The 22028-nt window shown below is 45.9% G+C and overlaps 1 protein-coding gene and 1 non-coding gene across 3 annotated transcripts in view; one reads left to right on the forward strand and one right to left on the reverse strand.

Annotated features, from left to right (window-relative positions):
* DOCK1 (dedicator of cytokinesis 1) overlaps window positions 1-22028 on the forward strand; it is a 542215-nt gene that overhangs the window by 37828 nt on the left and 482359 nt on the right. For both annotated transcript variants that reach the window (XM_027112936.1, XM_027112937.1), the window contains exons 2-3: window positions 12935-13018; window positions 20343-20383. In XM_027112936.1, the coding sequence (XP_026968737.1) occupies window positions 12935-13018; window positions 20343-20383 (125 nt within the window). The remainder of the gene's footprint in view (window positions 1-12934; window positions 13019-20342; window positions 20384-22028) is intronic.
* TRNAV-CAC (transfer RNA valine (anticodon CAC)) lies at window positions 10992-11064 on the reverse strand. The gene has a single exon. It is a non-coding gene; the product is annotated as a tRNA-Val (tRNA).

Below are 22028 nucleotides of genomic sequence, written 5' to 3' on the forward strand. Positions count from 1 at the left end.
AACTCTGTACCCATTAAGCACTGTACCCTGCTCCCCAGCCCCTGGAAACCACCTACTGTCTCTGTGAGTTTGACTACTCCGGGAACACGCCATATAAGTGGGATCATACAATGTTTGTCCTTTTGTGACTGGTTTATTTCACTTAGCATAATGTCCTCAAGGGTCATCCATGTTGTCTCATGTGTCAGAATTCCCTTCCTTTTTGAGGCTGAATCATACTCCATTGTACGGATGGACCACGTTTTGCTTATCTGCTCGTCCACTGATGGGCACTTGGACTTTTTGCACCTCTTGGCTATCGTGAATACTGCTGCTATGAACATGGCTATACAAATACCTGTTCAAGTCCCTGCTTTCAGTTCTTCTGGATATATTCCCAGAAATGGAATTGCTGGGTCAGGTGTTAATCATATATTTAATTTTTCAAGGGACCACGAAACTTTTCCACGGCAGCTGCACCATTTTATATTCCCACCAGCGGTGCACAGGGGGCCCAGTCTCTCCTTACCAACACTTGCCTTTTTTTTATTTTTAAGATAATAGCCATCCTAATTGTCTTAAAATTTTTAATCATTTTTGAATAAGGGACTTCACGCTTTTCTTTGCATTGGGCTCGGAAAAGTATGTAGTCAGTTCTGCTGGGAAGGCACCCTGCCTCGGCCTTGCTGGGGGTTCTGTGGACTTACAGCCACGTTCAAGAGCATGAAGGTCTGGCCAGGTGTGGGCTTAGCAGCCTGATGGGGAGGACAGAGGCTCGTGCCATCTGGGCCTAAAGCCGCTCCTGGCAGGCGGGTCTGGGGCAGAGGAGAGCTCTGAGCAGTGACTGGGCGCGTGGGGGAGACCCTCCCCTTGGGCCCTGGTTTGTTTACCGCCTCGTCTTCGATCTGCAGTCCTGCCTGCGGGTCCACGTCACAAAAGGTCTGTGAGCACGTGCTGGGGTCTGCTTTGTGAAAGGCAGCCCACCTGTAAACACCCCCTCAGTGAACATGCTGCCTTCTCCCCATCTGTGCACCGTCCATGGAGGGCAAATTGGTCAAGAGATTAAGGGAAGGGTGGTCCTGTGTCCTTAGGGGACTTGAACCTCACACTTGATGGCTTCGGCTGGAGCAGGGCCTTTGCATCAGATTCATCTACACACCTGAGAAGACAGACACGAGAGGCAGGTGGCCCAGGTCTGGCCAAGTCAGGACCCTCAGCTCCCTCCTTCAAGGCAGTGCTGGGACGGACACTCTCCATTCAGGCCTCTTCTTCTCGACGAGGTTCACACAAGGGTGACCAGTGAGGGGCTGGGTCGCCGGGCAGCATCTTTTCCACACCCAGAGCCAAGAGAGACCTGCTCAGTCTTGCTGCCCCTCACAGCCCGTCCAGGGCGTGTGGTTTGCTAACGGGCCTGAGTGTGCAGGTGCCCTGGGCAGGATCATTGGCGCCATTTGCCCAAGTGAAACTATGCTTATTCTGAGCGTGTGGTCAGACCTCCAGGACACGCCTCCTGGGTGAGGCTGTTAGAACGGAGGTGTTAGAAGCTGTCTCTGCCGGCTAAGACCCCAGTCTGGTCCTTAGTTTCTAATGAGATAAATGCAAACGAAGCTGCAGTGTTTTCCAGCGGATTTGGGATTCAAGTAGTAGTTTTGCCGCCTTGAAAACCTGTGTTGATTTGTTAAATGATTCACTCGATCAACATTGGTGTCACTCTGGGCGCCAGGCAGTGTGAAGCGAGGATGCAGTGATGGAACTGATGGAGGGCGGGTGTGGCAGGAGTTGGAGAGCAGAGAGGTGAAGGGGTAAACCGTCCTGTGGTATTTTAGAAGAACTCATGGAATGGGAAGCCAGAGGAGGGGCCCTTCTTCAGGCTCCCCGTGACAAGCATTTATTGGATACCTGTTAAGTGACACGTGCTTCCTGCAGTGAGTAGCAAGTGGGCGCTTCGTCAGGGTGGGCAGAGGGCACTGTTGAGCTCCTGTGAGGGTGCTTCTCACCCAGTAACTCCCTCATTGGGTGAGAAGTGATGGGGAAGCTTTCCTTACGTGTGATGGATGAAGTGGAGGGCCAAGCCAGGTGAAGAAGGGGAAGAAAGGGCATTCCAGACAGAAGTAGGCTTTGGGACAGAGTCCTGGGGTGGGGTGAGGGCTGTGGTGACCCTGTGGTACGGTGGCCTGGGAACCCCTCTGCTTACATTTGCACAATGACAAAGGCTTCCCCCAGGTTGACTGCTAGCTTTATTTGTGATATTATTATTTTGGGCCATGAAGAAAAACAAATTAGCCTTCTGGAATGTTCCTTTTGTCTTTCCCCTTTATTCATCACTGCTAATATTAGATTTGAAAAAACGAGAGGAGAAGGCATGGCCTCATTCTGCAAAACCAATCAAAGCTTAAGCCCAGTAAGAGGAATTGGGGCTTGTGTCAAAGAGACCTTATCGTTGAGAATCACAGGTGAACAGGACTAAGCTCCATTCTCCTCTCCTTGTTTATGGTGTGTCCCCGGTGGAGGGGACCTGGCTCATTTCTGTCTCCCCAGGCCCCCAGGCCTGTGTGTGTTTTCACTGTGCCCTTTAGGTAGAACCAGTTTGACCAGTGGGAGGAAGTTGCAAGTCCTGGCCAGGTCTGTAGCAGAGAAATAAGACGTGCGTCGGAGGGCTCCAAGCTCCTGTCTTCCCCATCGGGAACCTCGCTAGACCAGCCCCTGGTTGTCCAGTGCCCTGGGCTCACATCCCACGTGGCTGGTGGGTCTGCAGTGCCGTCTGAAGGAAGCCTCATGGTTTTTGCCCAGCCCTGTGGGGTGAGGTCACTGTAAGGTCTCCACGGCTGGGGTGGGAGTGGGTGGTGGAGGGGGCATGGGGTGGGTAAGAGCCGGGTTGTTTCACTGGCATATATTTTCCCAAATTGCAGTAACCTTTCTGCCTGAAGAAGGATGATTAAAGAGTTTAGATCTCTCCCCCATCTCTCCTCTGCATCTCTTTGCCGCTGAGCAAAATGAAATGCAAAAAGAGATAATATTCAGGTCAGCTAAATCTTTTCTGATTTGTGGGTGGATTTGCAAAGACCATCAATAATGAAGTCAGTGGTCTTCTCCCCTGGCACTGACGTTATGAAAGACAAAAGTGTGGAAAGGTGGACTCATTTTTCGTGTCACGGAAAAGCAATAAAGCCCAGACTCATCCACGACCAGTATATTTCCTAAGAAACCTGCGTATTTGGGGCACTGCGACCCTTTGGACCAGACAGAAATGAGATAGTTTCTGCCTCGTTGTGGATAAGGCTTCAATGATACTTTATTCTAAAGCAAGGTATTAAAATATCTTTGAATTGTGTCTGTCAGTTCAGTGAGAATTTGACGGAAGACTCTTTTATGTATTTCTTTTCACTATCTTATCTTTGCCATCCCTCACACCTGTTTCCATACAAAAGGCAAAAAGAAATAATGAATAACCAAAGACGGTTCCTGTATCTTGCTATGCCCCTGCACCATTTCTTTAATTATTTGCATGAGTTCAGTGATTCTAATATCCAACATTGCATGAAATCTTGCCACAGGGAATTTTATTGGCAGAGAAAACAATCTCTCCATTCCTAGGAAAGAAAGAGATGATCCCCAGAGAAGTAACTTTGTGACTTTGAAAGTGGTGCCCTTTTCAGAAATGTGGGTATTCTGTCAGACCCACACTCATGCATGCAGCTGGAGGCATTTTCTGACCTTGAGCCCATCACCTCTAGTTTTCCTACATTTCTCCTTCTAGTTTGAACCTGATGTTTTGAACCAGGTAAGGGAAGCTGCTACACCCACTGGGGAGTTTGTATGTTGCACAGCTCACAGAAATGGGGGATGCTGGGTCCACTGGGAATTTTCCTCATTTACTTCAGCAATCTTTCTTTTTATTCATTGCATCTTTTTTTATTATTATGGTAAAATAGACATAGCATAAATTTACCATTTTTGGGTGTACGGTTCTGTGGCATTAAGCACATTCACATTGTTTTGCAGCCGTCACCCCCTTCCATCTTCAGAACTTCGTCATCTTCCGCAACTGAAACTCTCCACCCATTACACACTAACCCCCGTTGCCCTCCTCCTCAGCCCTTGGCAACCACCATCCTACCTTCTGTCTCTATGAATGTTAAGAATTCTAGGCACATCATGTAAGAAGAATTATAGAATATCTGGTCTTCTGTGTGTGGCTTCCTTCACTTAGCATAGTGTCTTCAAGGTATCCTGTGTCAGCATTTCCCTCCTTCTTAAGACTGAATAATATTCCTTTGTACGTTTAGACCACATTTGATCTGTTGGTGGACTCTTGGGTTGTTTCCACATTTTGGCCATTGTGAATAATGCTGCGGTGAACATGGCCGTACAAATATCTGTTCAGGTCCCTGCTTTCACTTCTTTTGGCTATATACCCAGAAGTGTAATTGCTGGATCATATGGTAATTCTAAGTTTAACGTTTTGAGGAAACATTAAACTGTTTTCCACAGTGGCTGTACCATTTTACATTCCCACCAGCAATATTATAAAGTTTCCAATTTTTCCACATCTTGACCAATACTTTTTCTTTTCTATTAAAAAAAAAAATGCCATCCTAGTGAATGTGCAGTGATATCTCGTAGTTTTTAAAAATTGATTTATTTACTTTATTTATTTTTGGCCGCATTGGGTCTTCGTTGCTATCTCGTAGTTTTTGATTTGACTAGTGATGTTGAGCATTTTTTCATGTGCTTATTGGCCATTTGTGTATCTTCTTTGGAGAAACGTCTATTCAAGACCTTTGTCCATTTTTGAATTACGTTGTTTTTTATTATCGAATTGTAGGAATTCCTTATATATTTTGGTTATCAATTCTTTATCAGATACAGGATTTGTAAATATTTTCTCCCATTCTGTGGGTTGCTTTTTCATTCTTTTGATAGTTTCCTTTGGATGCACAAAAGGTTTTAATTTTGATGAAGTCCACATCTATTTTTTGTCATTGTTGTTGCTGCCAGTGCTTTTGGTGTCATAGCCAAGAAATTTCTGCCTAATCCAGTGCCATGAAGTTTTTCTCGTGTGTTTTCTTCTAAGAGCTTTGCAGTTTTATTAGCTTTTATGTTTACGTCTTCTATCCGTTTTGAGTTACTTTTTGTGAATGATTCTTCCTTCTTTTGCATACAGATACCAGTTTTTTCCAACACCCCATTTGTTGAAAAGATTGTCTTTTCTCCAGGTCTTGGCACCCATGTCAGAATAATTTAACCATATATGTGAGAGTTTATTTCTGGGCTCTTTATTCTATCCCATTAGTCTGTATGTCTGTATATGCCACACAGTTTTGATTACCAGAGCTTTGTAGTATGTGTTGAAATCAGAAAGTGTGAGGCCTCCAACTTTGTTCATTTTCAATATTGTTTTGACTATTTGGGCTCCTGTGGGATGGATTTTTCTATTTCTGCAAAAATGTCATTGGGATTTTTTTTTTTTTTTTTAAATGGGCGAGTGCTCGCTCTAGAGAAGGGTTTCTTTTATTTATTTATTTTTGGGCCACACCATGTGGCCTGTGGGATCTTAGCTCCCTGACCAGGGATCGAACCCATGCTCCCTTTAGTGGAAGCTTGGAGTCTTAACCACTGGACCACCAGGGAAGTCCCTGTCATTGGGATTTTAATAGGAATTGCATTGAATCTGTAGATCTCTTTGGGTAGCATTGACATCTTAACAATATTAAGTCTTCCAGTCCATGAACATGAGATGACTTTCCATGTATTTGTATCTTTTAATTTCTTTCTGCATTGGTCTGTTGTTTTCAGTATGCAAGTCTTTGACCTCCTTAGTTAAGTTTGTTCCTAAGTATTTTACTTTTTATTTGTTTTATCTTTAAAAAATATTAGAGACAACACTTGTAGCAGCATCCTTAGAACCAGGCTCTGAGGATCTTCCTTCCTTTCCCTTCCCTATCCTGTTCCTTTTCCTTGCTTCCATCCACGTTAGAGTTCCTGCTGTGTGCCAGGTACTGTTAGGTGCTGGGCAAAAGTAAGGCTGATGGTGAAAGCAGTGCTGAGGGTCACCATGGCTCAGGCCTCTGGGAGGCTCTAACCCTGCCTGAGTCGCCTGCCCCCAAATCAGAGAAGTGGAAGGACTGGGCTGTGGGTCATAGAAGCTGGTAATTGAGTGGGTGCCAGTCTCTTTTTTACAATAAAATTTAGGAAGCCCAGCCCCTAGCTCTGATGTAGGGTGGGAGCTGCCCCCTGCCCAGAGTCAAGTTCAAAGGTTGTGCATAAGTGTTTTCTGATTCTTTCTACACTGTTTTTCCTGAATGGGTCCAATATGTGAAAAGGTTGCTCCTTAGAGACCAGGCTGCGGGGTGACTTTACTCCCTGGGGCTGCATTGTGCTCAGCTCTTCTCTGCAGCACCAGCTCACTGCTGGACCAGAGCAGACGCCAGATAGAGGCTTGGGAAACGCTGTATGTCTGTGCTTGGCATGGACTAGATAAACATGTGTTGGGCTTGTGAAACTCAAGGAGAGCAAGACAGACAGCCCCTCAGAAGCAGGCCCTGTGGGGGGCACAGCCAGGGTCCATGCTCCGTCCCCTTAAGGACAGGGTCTGCATTTTCCCCAGCCCTGCGAAGATGCCTGCTGTTGAACATTTTTTTCCCCACTGATGGCAAGACAAAGGGAATGAGATCACAGAGCCATTAATTTTCACAAATTGACTTTCTAAAAGAATTAATTAACTTTTAAATTGCTACTTGAAATCCTGAAGTCATGTTTCAGGGGGACAGTGTGTGGAATAGGGAGAGAAGCTGGGAGCTGAGCAGATTTTGAGAAGTGATGTGTGGTCAAGCCCATGCCTTTGGTGCCTTAAGGAGGCTTTGAACCCGCGCGCTGATCGTGGATTATCTCATTAGATGGAAGAAACCCATAGCAGAGCTGGGAAAGCTAATATTGTGTCTCTCTTTCTTATTGATTGAATAAGTCTCGGGCTCCTGGATCTGTCTGTGGAGGTCAAGATCATTTTGAAAAGGAACACATACGCTGTTGCAAACCTCACAAGAAGGAATACTTTGTGGTCTGGTTAAATGCAGTGAATTTTTGTTGAGTGCCTGCAAGGCATGGTGTTAGCCACTGTGGGAAATCCAGTGATTAACAAATGTTTACTTTCCCCAAGGAGTTGGGTCTGGAGGAAGAGACAGATATAGATAAGTAACCCTCCAAGGCCCTGCGGTGCCACAGAGCTCATAGGAAGGTTGGGAAGCAAGCAATTAATTCAGGTGTGCGTGTACCATTTTTTGGTCCTGGGGAAGACGTCAGAGTTCAGTAAGGATCTGGAAAAGGATGTGAAGTTAAAGGCAGCCCTTGTAGACAAGTGGGGTCTTCAGAGGGAGTGGGGGGAGGGGCATTCCTAGTGGCAGGAGCAGCTTGTGATAGGCCTGGGGTGGGGGGAAGGGGAGCTGAAGAGGGGGAGTGGGGGGCGGAGACGAGATCGGAAAGGTGGACCGAAGTCAGATCCCACAGGGCTTTGAAGCCAAGAGAAACCACGTAGTGTTTTGGAGTAAGATTTAAGGAAGGTAACTTTGGTGATGGAGAGAAGATTTTGTATAGGAAACCAGCTGAAGTATTATTTTTCATCTCAATGAGAGATGGTGAAGGCTTGGGTCAGGAAGAGTGGTGTGGTGTTGACAGTCTGGAAGGGACACCCCAGGGTCCCAGGGCTGCCGTCATTTGCTGTGCCTCCTTGAGCAAGCCATGACTCCTCTGGAGGCCTCTGTGTTTCCATCTTTGAAATGGGCTGAGGGACTGTAGTGTCCCCCCCACCCCCCAATGTCAGAGTAGTCAAGTAGGTTTTTTTGTTTTTCCCTGAATAGGAGTTACATTTCATTGAATTCTTTTTCTGCACCGATTGGGATGATCATACGCTTTTTTTATCATTTACTCCATTAAACTGGTGAATTACATTCATCTGTTTTCTGGATGTTAAACCAACCTTGCATTTCTGGAATTACCTCAATTTGGGTTCTTCTGTGTAAGGAATGAGAGATCCATTACCATGATGTTGTGGACCCTGGTGGACTTCAGGAGTGCACAGGCACGTTTGCCTGTCAGGGATCCAGGCTGGACGCTGTGATTTGTGGGAGCCATCAGGAGGGCAGCGTGAGGCCCAGAGAGGGCAGAGTTTGAGGAAGAGACCCTGCAGGGCTGTGGCATTCTGGCCTCTCATCCAGGCTGGCCTCTGGCCCTGTATAGCCCCTCCACTGGCTGCTCATGTATGGGCCGACTCTGAGCTGCTATAAACCCTGATGAGGGCAGTGGGAAAAATTTTATCTTCACCTCCTAGGACTGTCGTGAGTGTTGAATTAGCTGAACGTGTGAAGCTTTTAGCCCACTGGCTAGCCCAGGGAATATACTCAGTAAATGTCAGCCACTGTCATTACCAGCGTCATCACCCTCATCATCATCGCTATCACCATCACCCTCACCACCACCACCATCATCATCTTCGTCTGTAGTATCGTCACCATCAGTGTTATTAATGATCTTGGTGTAAATGGAAGCCCTCCTGTATGACTTACGAGCCACCCTTCTTTCCTTACGTTCCTGGGCAGCCGTTTTTAGGGTGATCAGGAGGCTGAGCAGAGGAGATGACTTTGGCTTTTCAACATCTCTGATGCATCTAAGCTGTGTGAAGCACAGACCAGAGTGTTTATTTTTTATTTTGGGAAAAAACGATCCATGTGCTTCCTTCCTCTGTGCTGCTGCCGGCTCTGCCAGAAAAAACCTACCCCCGCCCCCCCCACTCCCCCCAACACGCCATCCTGGGAAAGAAGCTCCCATTTCACTTTTCACGTGAATAACACGTCAAGCTTGTATGCTGGACTCTGCGGTCCAGGATTGAGAAATTCATGTTGCAGGTGCATTTATACCCAGTGACGCCGTTTCAAGCCAGGCTATTAAGAAAGGTAAATGGCTTTGAGGGGCAGGAATCGATGAAGGGTTCACCCACCAGCCAGAGGGAGGTGAAGGCTGCTCTCTCCAAAGATGTGAATGAAGGCGCGATGACCATGTTCTCTTGCAGAGGTGTTCCCACATCTTAACAGACCAGAGAGATAAAGAAGACAAACTGCAGAAAGGCCGCCATCTCTGTGCTTCTGTCAAGTAAAGACATTTTTAAAACCAGATGCCATCTGTCATCATCATCCTTCGTAAAGGAGAAGATGCCTCTGGTCTTTCTCGTCTCTGCTTTTTCACCCCCCCACCCCCAAAAAGGGGCAGCTTCGAAAGGTCACATAATCAGAATAAGGCATAGCCTTTTACATTGAATACTTTTGGGCTTATTTAAGAAAAGTTCACTGCATTGTTCTCATTTTTCTATCACCCAAGAATCGGGGAACCTCAGCCTCAGACTTGTTCAAATGCTTGCAGCCCTGCTCAGCAGTGAATAAATCAACCACAAAATACCACTTTTAAATTGTTTTCCACATTCCTCCCTGCACGTGTTTCCTATTGCTGCCATAACAAACTACAAACTTAGGGGTTTACAACAACACAAATTTATAATCTTACAGTCCTGGATGTCAGAAGTCCTAAAGTCAGCGTTTCGGCAGGGCTCTGTTCCTTCTGGAGGCTCCTGGGGAGAGTCCTTTCCTTGCCTTTTCCAGTTTCTAGAGGCTGCCAATTCTCCTTGGCTTGTGGCCCCTTCCTTGCTCCCATGGTCACATCTCTGGCTGACTCTGACACTCCTGTTGTCTCTTGTGGAACCTTGTGATTACATTGGACCCTCCTGGATAACCCGGGATTAGCACCCCCATGTCAGGATCTTTAACCTAATCACATCTGCACTGGCCCCCTTTGCCGTGTAAGGGAGCATCCTCACAGGTTCTGGGATTTGGATGTGAACGTCTCTGTGGGCCATTTTTCTATCTACCACACTTCCTCCTCCCTCCCACTTCCTTGTCCAGTAATTTGTATAGTTGAGTCTTTTAATTTGCATTTCAATGTGGGATCCTTAAGGCTGGGGGCTGGGCAGCCATTGTTGTGGTCCAGGCTCTGCTGTGTCATTTGGGGCCACGTGCATAAACGAGGCTCCCTTTCCCTTCATCTGTGAAATCATCGGTCTTTAAAGCCTCATTTCATAGTTAAATTTGAAATGTCTCTATTCTTGTATGAGATTTTCACAACTGCTTTTCTCTGCCTGCTTCAGAGGTGGAGGGGCCACTACTTAAAGGTTTTTGCGTGTATGCCTTACAAATTCGCATGGACCTGAATGTATTTACAGTGGACTTGTCCATTTTATTTTATTTGTATTGTTTTTGATGTGTTTATTTTTTCCACATCTGTAATAGAACAGGCATGCTGGCAAGGATGCTGTTAAGAACGATGATAAATGCATTTATGGTTCCTGAAGGCTTTGAAAGCGGTTGTGCTGGGCTGGGAGAGGCTGGCATATGTTTTGAGCTTTCTTTATCTAATGCTGTTATTTCTTGTTAAAGATTCACCATAAAATGCTAAATAAACTTAATAACTACTAATAACCATTTATGTCAGTTGAGGACATTTAAATTTTATGAGTATGGGTGAAAATATAGGAAAATAACTGTGAAAATAGAATTTTCTATGTGTATATGGTTATTGATGTTTTATTTTATTTTATTTTTTTAACATCTTTATTGGAGTATAATTGCTTTACAGTGGTGTGTTCGTTTCTGCTGTATAACAAAGTGAATCAATTATACATACACATATATCCCCGTATCTCCTCCCTCTTGTGTCTCCCTCCCACCCTCCGTATCCCACCCCTCTAGGTGGACACAAAGCACCTTTGTGGACATGTGATAGTCTGCTAAGTCTCTGTGGCAGTAAAAACAAAATACCCTCAAACACAATAAGAACTTCTACAATTTAATGAGTGTTCACTGCAGGCAACACATTGCGTCAAGTTAACAGATCCATTTCTTTTTTTTTTAATTTGGCGGCGCCGGGTCTTGGTTGCAACATGCGGGATCTTAGTTGCGGCATGTGGGATCTAGGTCCCTGACCAGGGATCGAACCCGGGCCCCCTGCATTGTGAGTGCAGAGTCTTAACCACTGGACCACCAGGGAAGTCCCAGCATGATTTTCTTTAAGACACAGAGTACACACACCATCCTATGAGGTAGATATCAGTCTCCTTATCATACAGATGGGGAAGCTGAAGATGCGGAGGATAGGGTGTTTGCTGGAGGTCACCCAGGTCTCCCTGGGGAGAGGTGGTACCCTGCCCATTCTGTCTGCTTCCAGAGACCGCAAATGTAGCTTGGTTATGGAGCTGGCGACAGGAAGTGTGCTGTGTTGCTGGGTATTTTTGTAGAAGGGGTTTGAACATGCTTGGACTTGGCTCTCTGGAAGAGGTGACACGGGTGGGAAGACCCCTTTGGCAGGGGAGGAATAAGGAGTGACACACAGGTGTGACTTCTTTCTTTCAAGGAGAAGCAGTGACAGGGGCCAGGAGTGTGTGGTTGGAAGGAGGGCCAGGCAGTCAGTCAGATGATGGAGGCCCCCCACGCTTGTTGGAGAAGTTTGCACATGATGTGACCAGGGAGAACTCCAGAAATGGACACAGTAATGGTGCCTGTAAAAGACAGCCTAGTCCAACAGGGTGTTCAGGATGGATGGATGAGAGTTTGATCCTGATTGATGAGAGGTTTACGATGAATCTTGCCTCAAGTCTGACATCTTTTTAGGGAGAATCCAGTAGGAAGGAAAAACATCACTGTATTTATTTATTTTTATTGAGAGTAAGCTAATTGAATATTTGGGAGTCATAAGCAGTGTGATTGTTGCCTTTATCTCCATGCTTGAGCAAAAGTATGACCTGAATTTAATGGAATGACTTTTATGTTCTTAGCTAGGAGGAACAGAACTGCTTTTTTTAAAATTATTTATTAATTTATTATTTATTTATTTTTGGCTGCGCCGGGTCTTAGTTACAGCATGCGGAATCTTTGTTGCGGCATGCAGACTTCTTAGTTGTGGCATGCAAACTCTTAGTTGCGGCATGTAGGATCTAGTTCCCCGACCAGGGATCGGACCCCGGCCCCCTGCAGCGGGAGCGTGGAGTCTTGCCCACTGGACCACCAGGGAAGTCCCAGGGATTTCAGACGTTTGTTGCGTATTGTCAGTTGGAAGGATTGCTTCCTAATATTAGACATATTTTTTTGCCTTGCTTAATAGCAGCATTGGCTATGTAGTAATTTAAAGAATCAGTTTGATTTTCAAAAAATATTCAGTCCATGTGTCATTGATTTACAGATAGGAAAAAGTCATCTAATGAAAAAAGTCTGTTAATGGAAATATAAGATAGTATATGAAGTGATAATGGAAATGTTGTTGACAGGAGCTTTAGTTTTCTTTCTATTATAAACATTATTCCACCATAAAAAGAAATGAGGTTCTGATACATGGTACGATGTGCGTACACCTTGAAAACATTATGCTAAGTGGAAGAAGCAGACACAAAGGATAATACTGTATGATTAACGGGGTGGCTGGAGTAGTCAAATTCATAGAGACAGAAAGTGAGTTACAGGTTATCAGGGGCTGGCGGAGGGAGTGATAGGGAGTGATGGCTTAATGGTTATGGGGTTTCTGTTTGGAGTGATGAAAAAGTTCTGGAACTTGATGGTGGTGATGGGAGAGCAACACTGTGAATGTAACTAACATCACTGAATTGTACACTTAAAAATAGTTAAAAAGGCAAATTTCACATCATACATATTTTACCACAATAAACCACTTGTGGTTTTCTGGCATTATGAGTAGTTATGAATTTCTTCTTCTTAAACTGAGGACCCTTGAAAAAAAAGCCTCCTTTTGTGGGTATCAGAGAAGATGATCCAGGCAAAGACTGAATATTTCAATCTTAAAAATGGTAGAAACAATCCAGCATAGTTACCTTTACTAATATCTTCTTACCTCTTTTTCCTCTGAACAGCTTTTTATAACTATGATGCCAGGGGAGCGGATGAACTTTCTTTACAAATAGGAGACACCGTGCACATCCTGGAAACGTATGAAGGTGCGTATTTATTTTGGTGTCTTTCTGTTTGTAGTTTTGTGCAGTTAGTACATTTTTCAGTGCGTCATGGGCAAAGCATTACCCTGTTAGGAAAGCGTGTATGGTTGGTTTTCTTGCATGATAGATGCTGTGTTGGGAAAGGGCAGTGGTGAGGTTATCTGTTATTTAAATCAGTTTTTTTTTTTTTTTTAAATTTAAGGTGAACTTAAAACTAAATTCCTAAACTTTTAACCTCTCAAGTTTTCTGTTGAAATAGTTGTTTTATTGTTAAGAAAAAAACCCCCCATTGTTTCCGTTTTTGCAAACGTATGTCCATCTTGACTGTTAATAACTGACCACTTGAAAAAAAATTTTTAAATACATTTAAGATATTTTAGTGTTAGGCTCATTGTTTTGAGGTGTTTTATGTGAATGGTGAGACTTTTTATGCTCTCACGTAGATTTGTTAACAACTTCCTGAGAGGAACCAAAATTGTCATTTCTTATTTCCTTTTTAAAAAATCTATGACCCCATTTTCTGAATGGTGAACAGAGATTGTCACAGCTTTGTGGGATGTGGTCCAGTAAAGCAATTGTTGTAATCATCCAATAAATATACTGTCGGTGACAGTGGTTTCCTGATGTCCTTGGGTTTTCAGACAATTGGTTTTCATATTTAGGGTTTTGCAAATCATTAAAACGGGACACCTTTTGTTTTATGCTGCACAGAAAAGGAGCAATGACGGGCTTGAGTTTTAGACTCCTCCCATGTGTGAGAGGAGTGTTGGTGGCTTTGTTTCTTGTTCAAGGGGGGTGACTTCCATATAACATAGGAAAAAAGAGAACTGATTAAAATTGATAATTCCAACAGCAAAATTGCTTTCAGATTGGGTTTAGCCAGACCCTTCCAAGTAGGAGGTTGGGTGACGGGGAGAGGAAATTGCACACATCCCGTAGCAATCACAAATTGATCTTCAGACTCGGTCTTTGGAATCCTCTCTGCACGCGAGTGACGCAGCGTTCAGCTTCTGTGCACCAGGCAAGCTGCAGCTTGCTCCCGTGTTCCTGGAGAAGTGCAAACCCATTAAAATACCCATGTCCACGTCCATGTCCCTCACTTCCGCATCTGACTCATGCTGGCTTGGAATTCCATTCCATTTGCACCTTCTACCCTAAGAAATGTCCTACTGGGGGAAAAAAAAAGTCGGCTTTTGTGTCATATGCCTGCAAGCAGATGTTAATACTGCAAAAACGGTCTTTATGTGAATGAGTAGCTGCAATGGGCACCTTCTGCCTGGTTTCAGTTTTTACAGCTGACAGTTGGATTGCCGTATCTGCTCCCAGTATATATATGGCCAGTGGCTGAGAGGAAATAGAGAAATTAACTAGAGGTTAAGGATCAAAGCTCTCATCTCAGACACTTTTCAGATCTGAAGGAAGAGTGCTCTTACATCTTTTTTTATTTCTGCCCCCCGATCAGTTGCGTTTGAAATCCTGGTTAATAAACACTGGGCAATGATGTCATTCCTGAATAGATAACAATTTCCTGTGCAGCCCGGGGTAGCAGGGGCTGCGACTTCTTGTTTTTTGCTTTGTAAGAAGAATGCACTCTTTAAACAGGGGAATCCTTAGGTGAGTCGATGATCCGTGTACATTTAACTAAAAAAAATAATTGGTGGCAGGCATTTGACTGTTTGGCCAGCATCGTGATAAAGGATTCTTCAGTGAGCACTTAGTTTCCGGGCTCATCAATCTTCTAAGTCCTGATAAAAATATTCCAGTCTTTGTAAAGACCCTGTAACATAAAACGACTTCCCCTTCTCTAACTGCTGTCTTTTTTGGTTTTAGTCAGAATCCGATCAGAGAAATGCATTTGGGGAAGTAGTTTTGATTTTGGGAAACTTGGTGACTTTATTATCATCAAATAACAATGGAATAATTGTTTTTCTGCTCTTTCCTCTTGTTCTGTTTAAATTTTATGGATTATATTAGCGTTTGGCATTCTCTTCTTTTCTCCTCACCCCTTCCACTTTTCCCCTAAGAAAATTTATTTATGGTTGTCAAATTTAACTTTCCCTTTCTATGTGATCCTGTTCAGGGTAGGGTACTACTGGGATTGCTCCAGAGAATATAATTTCTAGATGATTATTCCTTATATTAAGGTTCAAAGAACACACTTACCTGCAAGTTACGGTTAACGTTTCTGTCTCAGGCTCATGGAGGCGTGGAGCACAGAACAAAGAAAAGCACTTTTCCGGTCACCAGGGAGGTGGACTGAGCTTTGAGGGCTCATTCGGGGTATGCCTCTGCCTTTAAGCAGTGTCCAGGGTCAACCAGACAGGAGAGGTGAGCCCAGCTCACCGATGTTGATTCAGTGACTCTTCAGCCAAGTGTCACCTGCTCATTTCCAGAAGGATCTCCACGGGCTGGACGCTGTGCCTGTGTGAGAGGACAGCATTGCACCCAGATTAGGAGGCATTCTTTTGATGAAACCACAACACTGGAACTTAATTTATTCAGAATTTTCAAAGTGATAATGATCTATTTTCTTCCAAAACGCACCTTAATCCCTTTTCCTGCCACCAGCATCTGTCAGCTGAAGGTCTTGAGAGGACTGCCTCTGGGTTTCCTGGGGCGACGGTAACCAAGTACCACACAGTGGGGAGTTTAAACAACAGAAACGTGTTCCCTCACAGTTCTGGAGGCTGTAAGTCCAAGATCAAGGTGTCGGCAGGGTTGGTCGCTTCTCAGGGCTGAGGGGGCAGAAGCTGCTCCACGGGTCTCCCCAGGCTTGTGGTTTGCTGACATCGCTGGCATTCTTTGCCTTGTAGATGCAACACCCTGGATTCTGCCTGTGTGATCACATGGCGTCCTCCCTGCACTTGACTTTGACTGTCTATTCCTCCTTTTTATAAGGACACTGTATTGGATTAGGTCCACTGTAATGACCTCATCTTAACTCGATTATCTGCCAAGACCCTATTTCTAGATGAGGGTACACCCACAGGTGGAGGGAGTTAGGACTTCAACGTCTGTTTGGGGTGGGCAGAACACAGTTCAACCCACAACAAACTGGAAAAAGTAGTCATGTTGATACGGCTCTCATTTCACAGAAGACCACCAGGCCCTCCAGTGCAGCCTCCACCCAGCAGCCATCCTTTGCACCTTGTCCCAGGTGACTGGCCACCTGGCCCCAGCCTAGTGGAAGAGCACCGCAGCTGTGCTTCTCATCCTGTGTTGCTTCCGGAACCTCCATCCTCTGGGCTGGGTCTGCGCCCTGCCCCCGGCCCAGGTGCCTGCAAAATATTGTACCCAGGACAGCTCCAGAACGCCCAGTGTTCACGCAGATGCTGTCCATTAGGGCATGGTTTGGTCAGATCCGGCCTTTGGCTGTCTTGTAGTTCAGTACTCAGAGCAGGATACAGTACACCTGACACAGGTGACTGTGCTGTCCATCCAGGCAGGTACTTGTGAGGTGGGCAGTGATCTGGTTTCCTCCTGTCCCACCTGAGCCCCAGCCTTTTATTTTTTAATATTTATAATTTATTTACTTATTTGGTTGCGCCGGCTCCTTAGTTGCGGCATGCGTGTGGGATCTAGTTCCCTGACCAGGTTGCGCCACCGGGGAAGTCCCCCCAGCCTTCTTCTCACACGTGTCCTAGCTTTGCTGCCGGTGGCTTCTCAGATGCTTGGTGAGCGCCCCTCTGCACCTGTGCTCTGCCGGGCCTCCCTCCTCCTTCCTCCATCTGACTAGCCATCCTTGAAGACTCCGCCTAAGCACACCTCCCTGGGCAGAAGCTCCTTTCCGACTCCCTTGCGCCTGCTTTGTTCTGCCTGGTCCTGTCCTCAGTTGGTTGCAGTCCTGGACTTGAGTGTGTGTGTGCTCCTGTCCTGTTGGGAACGCTCCAGTGTCCCCACTGACTTGGCTGCCGTTTTCCTGGGCTGGACGGGGCCCTCCCTGTGTTTCAGGACTACGTCTGACCTATACTTGCCGTTGGGGGGCGGGTGTCTCTTGTTTGGAGCAGGTTGGTTGAGCCCTGCCTGGGAGGAGTGAATCAGCCTGTTAATTCAATGAGCCATGCACCTTCCTGCTCCTATAGCTGCATTCCCACTGGCCTGCCCCTCCAAAGCAGCAGCCACTCATCATCCTTCTATGTCCCCCCACTTCCCTGCATGAAACGTCTGCAGGGATGTCCTCTCTCTCTCATGCTCAAATCTCTGCCCTTGTTGGTGGTTTGAGCCCTGCTTGTCGTAGGGGAATCTTCTGGTGTGTGAACCCTTGGAGGGCAGAAGTTGGATCTAATCTAGTGATATTTCTACATTCGCTCTGTCTAGTGTGGCCTCTGGCACATAGTCTGGGTTCTCAGTTGGTGGAAGGAATAACAGACGTAGAAATTCTTGAGAAGGGAAAGCCTAGGTGTTCCTTTTGCTTAGGAAGAGGCCATTAAAAAAGAAACCACCGTCTGTTATCATAAAATCAAAGGACCCCTTATCTTTTTATCCCGGTAGCTCAACTCTTTCTTCTCTCCCTTCTTCTGGAAAAACCCTTCTGCTGTGTTTGAAGTGAACTTTTCTCTTGGCCTGTACTGGTTGGTACGCATATATATATATATAAATATTTTTAATAGATATTTATTGGAGTATAATTGCTTCACAATACCGTGTTAGTTTCTGTTGCACGACAAAGCGAATCAGCCATCTGCATACACATGTCCCCATATCCCCTCCCTCTTGAGCCTCCCTCCCATCCTCCCTATCCCACCCCTCTAGGTCATGCATATAAATGTGGTTGTAGCTCTCATTCTGTTTCCTTTTTTTAAAAAATTATTTATTTAATTTTGGCTGCGTTGGGTCTTCGTTGCTGCTTGCGGGCTTTCTCTAGTTGTGGCGAGTAGGGGCTACTCTTTGTCGCGGTGCACAGGCTTCTCATTGCGGTGGCTTCTCTTGTTGTGGGGCACAGGCTCTAGGTGCACGGGCTTCGGTAGTTGTGGCACATGGGCTCAGCAGTAGTGGCTCGTGGGCTCTAGAGTGCAGGCTCAATAGTTGCGGCACATGGGCTCAGTATTTGTGGCTTGCGGGCTCTAGAGTAGTTGTGGCGCACGGGCTTAGCTGCTCCGCAGTATGTGAGATCCCCCTGGACCAGGGCTCGAACCCGTGTCCCCTGCATTGGCAGGCGGATTCGTAACTGCTGCGCCACCAGGGAAGACCCTCATCCTGTTTCTTCCCTTTTTGCTCAGCACTGTGCTCCAAGATGCAGTCCTGTCGTGTGTATATATTTAGTCCGTGGCCCTCACTGCTCTGTGTGCACCTGCACGTGTTGCTAGCCACCCTCCAGTTCTGGGCACTCATTCTGCCCCCCTAGATCACGCTGCCACGGGCCTCCTGTGTCTGCCCTGCTGCGTGTGGATGGGTATGTGGGATGTCTTTGGGGTGCACGGCTGCTTGCGGGGTGTGGGGTTATATACTCTGGATAAGTAGGGTCACGCTCACATGGGTTGTGTGGTCTCCACTCCCATCCTTAGTGCCAGGGGCTGCCGGAATCCTGCAGTGTTGAGATTTCTCTCCCTATAATAACCGTGCAGTAACATTATGTTTTAAATTTTCATTTATCTGATTATTAGTGTGAGCATCTCTTCATTCATGTGTAAGTCTTCTAGGTTCCTTCTTTTATACATTGTTTATAAACGTTGCTTATTTTTGACTTGGTTTCTGTCTTCTTCTTGTCACTTTGAAGTATTTCCTTAGATGTTCTAGGACATTCATCCCATGTCAGTTTTAGAAAAGAAAGGGCCAAGTAATACTGAAAATACGGGAAGGATAAAATAACAGGATAGCGGACAGTCCGTTACATTGAATACAGCCTTTTGAACTTTTTCCGTTTCACTGTCTGTGAACGCTGTCCCGGGTGGATGCTGATTCTGGCCTTGGCAGGTAGAAACCCGCGAAGGAGACAGTGCATGGCTCCCAGGAGGTCATCCTCCAAACGCGCAGGAAAATCTAGGCATTTTGCGTCTGCGGTGCCCCCTAATCAATCGTGCGGTTCCCTTGTCAGGAAATGAAATGGGTTCCTTGGTTGTATCCAGGTCTTAGCAAACCCTTTGCGAGGCTCCCAGCAATTTCCAGCTTCTTTTCTGAATGCTCAGAAAGCATCTCTTCATAGCGCCTGGAGGAGCTTAACCCCGTCACTTTCTGGTTCCTCTCCACCTCTGGTTGTTAAATTATTGCTCTGTTAGAGGTGTGTGGTCATTGGTGCAATATAGGCCCGTTTTCAGTTTCTGGGCACCTTCATTCATGTATCCCAGGTTTCCGAGGTTTGACTGTTTCACTGTATAAAAGCCCAATACTTGGATGTTCTCTGGGAGTTGACTCGACGGGTGCTTTCCAAGTACCTCCGTCTTTTTGCTCCTGGGGGGCTGGGCTGGAATTTGTCTGAGCTTTGATTTCCTTTTCTGGAGTGAGGTGGCCTAAAGCAGCTTCAGAGTGTTTGGGATAAGGAGACATCCACCGACATCCTGCCGCGGCGTAGTTGTTGGGAGGTGGGTGCCCTGCCGTGGACCCCTGGGCACTGGCAGGGGCGATTTCTGCCCTCAGTTGAAGCGGAGGGGACAAGGGAGTGGTCCGGTCCAGTCCAGCACTGAATGTCTCTTCCATTTGGCATTTAATTCCTGCCAGCAGTGCCAGCACGTCTGTCTTCTGCTCTGTTTGCTTGTCCTCCCCACGTGAGGGAATGGGAACTTGAATCTAGGCCAGACCCCAAGGGGGTAGGCGGACCCGTATTCCTGGGCCCGGTGCTTCCTGTTGGGGGTCCAGCCTTTGCCACAGAAGCACTTTGTGCGGTCGTGGCTGCTCCAGGGCGAAGCCCCCCTCCATCCCTTAGAGGGAGGAAGTCGGCTCTCAATAGGATTTCTGTTTCGCGGCAGCTCTTGATGATCTGAGGATGCTGGTATGTGCACTTGGCAGTGACCCCGCTCCATCCGGCGGAGGAACAGATACGAAAATGCACACTCCGGGAGCCTGCCTAGGGCCGGGTGGTCAAAAGGACCACTCCTCCTCCTGGAACTGTGCTTCCTCAGTTCTCATTGGCGCCTTCAAGGCCGCGTGCGGCAGGTGCAGGTGAAGGAGCTGGAGGTCTGTGTGAAGAGGCCCCTGGCCAGGCTTCAAGCGTGGTTTTGAGATGCTGTTTAGGAGACCCCATAGCATCTCTCCAAAGCCTTAGGATTACTGAGTTCTGTTACGGGCTGACTTCCCTGGTTCTGCAAACAATGAGTTCTTGACAGCGGGAAGGTGCTGTTAGGACCCTGTGATGTCTCCTTGTACTAACTGTTTCGCTTTTGTGTTTGTTTAGGGTGGTACAGAGGTTACACCTTAAGGAAAAAGTCTAAGAAGGTAAGTCTTTTTTATTAAACACAGTGCATGTCCCTTCATAAATCACAATAGGCGAGGAAATAAATTCTGTCTCATGGTGCCTAAGAGTTGTCCTTATATATCTCTTTCTCTGAATTAAAAAAATACATGGGTTGAAATATAGGCTACCCTGAATTGTTTCCTTTAAAAAATTTTTTTAATTAAAAAAATTTTATTTTGTTAATTGAAGTATAGTTGATAATCAGTGTTGTGTTAGTTTCAGGTGTACAGCAAAGTGGTTCAGTTATACATACACATATATCCTTTTTTTTCAGATTCTTCTCCCATACAGGTTGTTACAAAATATTGAGTAGAGTTCCCTGTGCTGTACAGTAGGTCCTTGTTAGTTATCTATTCTATATATAGTAGTGTGTATATGTTAACCCCAAACTTCTAATTTATCACTTCCCTTCCCGAATTGTTTTCTTCTGAACAACATATGTACGTAGGAATTGCAATTTCATTTCTGTGAGTGAATGGCTGGGCTGTGGCATGATATTGACCTGTTGTCATGAGAGGTGGACTCTTCTTTTCCTGGTAGAATTCTGCATCCTGTTTAAGCACAGGATGTGTAAGAGAATGATCTGGGTACGACTTGAGAAGAAAGTACTGCTCACGATTTTCAATCTTGCATTATCCTTGATGATAAATTAGCAGATTTGCAGCGCTCACGCTTGCTTTTTCCCCTCTTGCTTATAACTATTTTTATACTGCTTACGTCGCTGGCAAAAGAAAGAGGTTCTGCCTTCCAGGGCAGTTTGCATGCGTGGTTGTTTGAATTTCTGAAGCTAAGATGTGCAGTTACATTGCGGTGGACAGTCCCGTACACAGTTCTGTTGTGGCTTTTCCATTCTCAGCTTCACAAAATCTAATGATGGCTCTTCCACTTCATTCTATGATTCTGAAGTACTGTCCATTCTAAGCTGTGGTTTGGCTGTCCACGTTACCTTATAAAATCTCATTATACTTGACAGATGGTTCATTTTATCTGTTTCTTAGCTTGGCCTCTCATTATCTAGTTACTGGGCTGGGCTCCTCTTGTGGTCCGGAGCCTGTAGCTAAGGCTGCTGGAGTCCAGCTGTGCAAGCACAGGGCCTTCTTCATCTGCTTTCCCCAGACGCCCTGCTCTCAGGCTGTGCCAGACAGGTGGGAGCTGTCCATCCTCTGGTCTCAGTCACCTCGGAGGCCTCCAGGCTGAGCTTCACGGCAGCCTTTCTCTGGCATAGTCTGTCCTAATGTGAGAGATGCTGTGAGGGATACCTGGTGAGTCAGATCTGCAAATGGGAGCCAGGACCTCCCACCTCCGCCCTGCCGAGCTCAGACTGGGCTATGAGTCTCTACACATCCAATGACCTGGAGCCTTGAGCTTTGAACAAGGTAGATTCCAACCAGGCGGCTGCTGGAATAGATTTCTCCAGGGAAAGTTCTATTTTCACATTGATTATCTCTTCCATAATTTGGGATTAGCAGATGCAAGCTATTACATATAAGATGGATAAACTACAAGGTCCTATTGTATAAGACAGGGAACTGTATTCATCCTGTGATTAAACCATCATGGAAAAGAATATGAAAAAGAATGTGTGTGTGTGTGTGTGTGTGTGTGTGTGTGTGTGTGTGTGTGTGT

This window comes from Aethalodelphis obliquidens, unplaced genomic scaffold, assembly GCF_003676395.1.
Source record: "Aethalodelphis obliquidens isolate GAN/ISIS:26980383/991018 unplaced genomic scaffold, ASM367639v1 scaffold11, whole genome shotgun sequence".
NCBI classification, from domain to species: domain Eukaryota; kingdom Metazoa; phylum Chordata; class Mammalia; order Artiodactyla; family Delphinidae; genus Aethalodelphis; species Aethalodelphis obliquidens.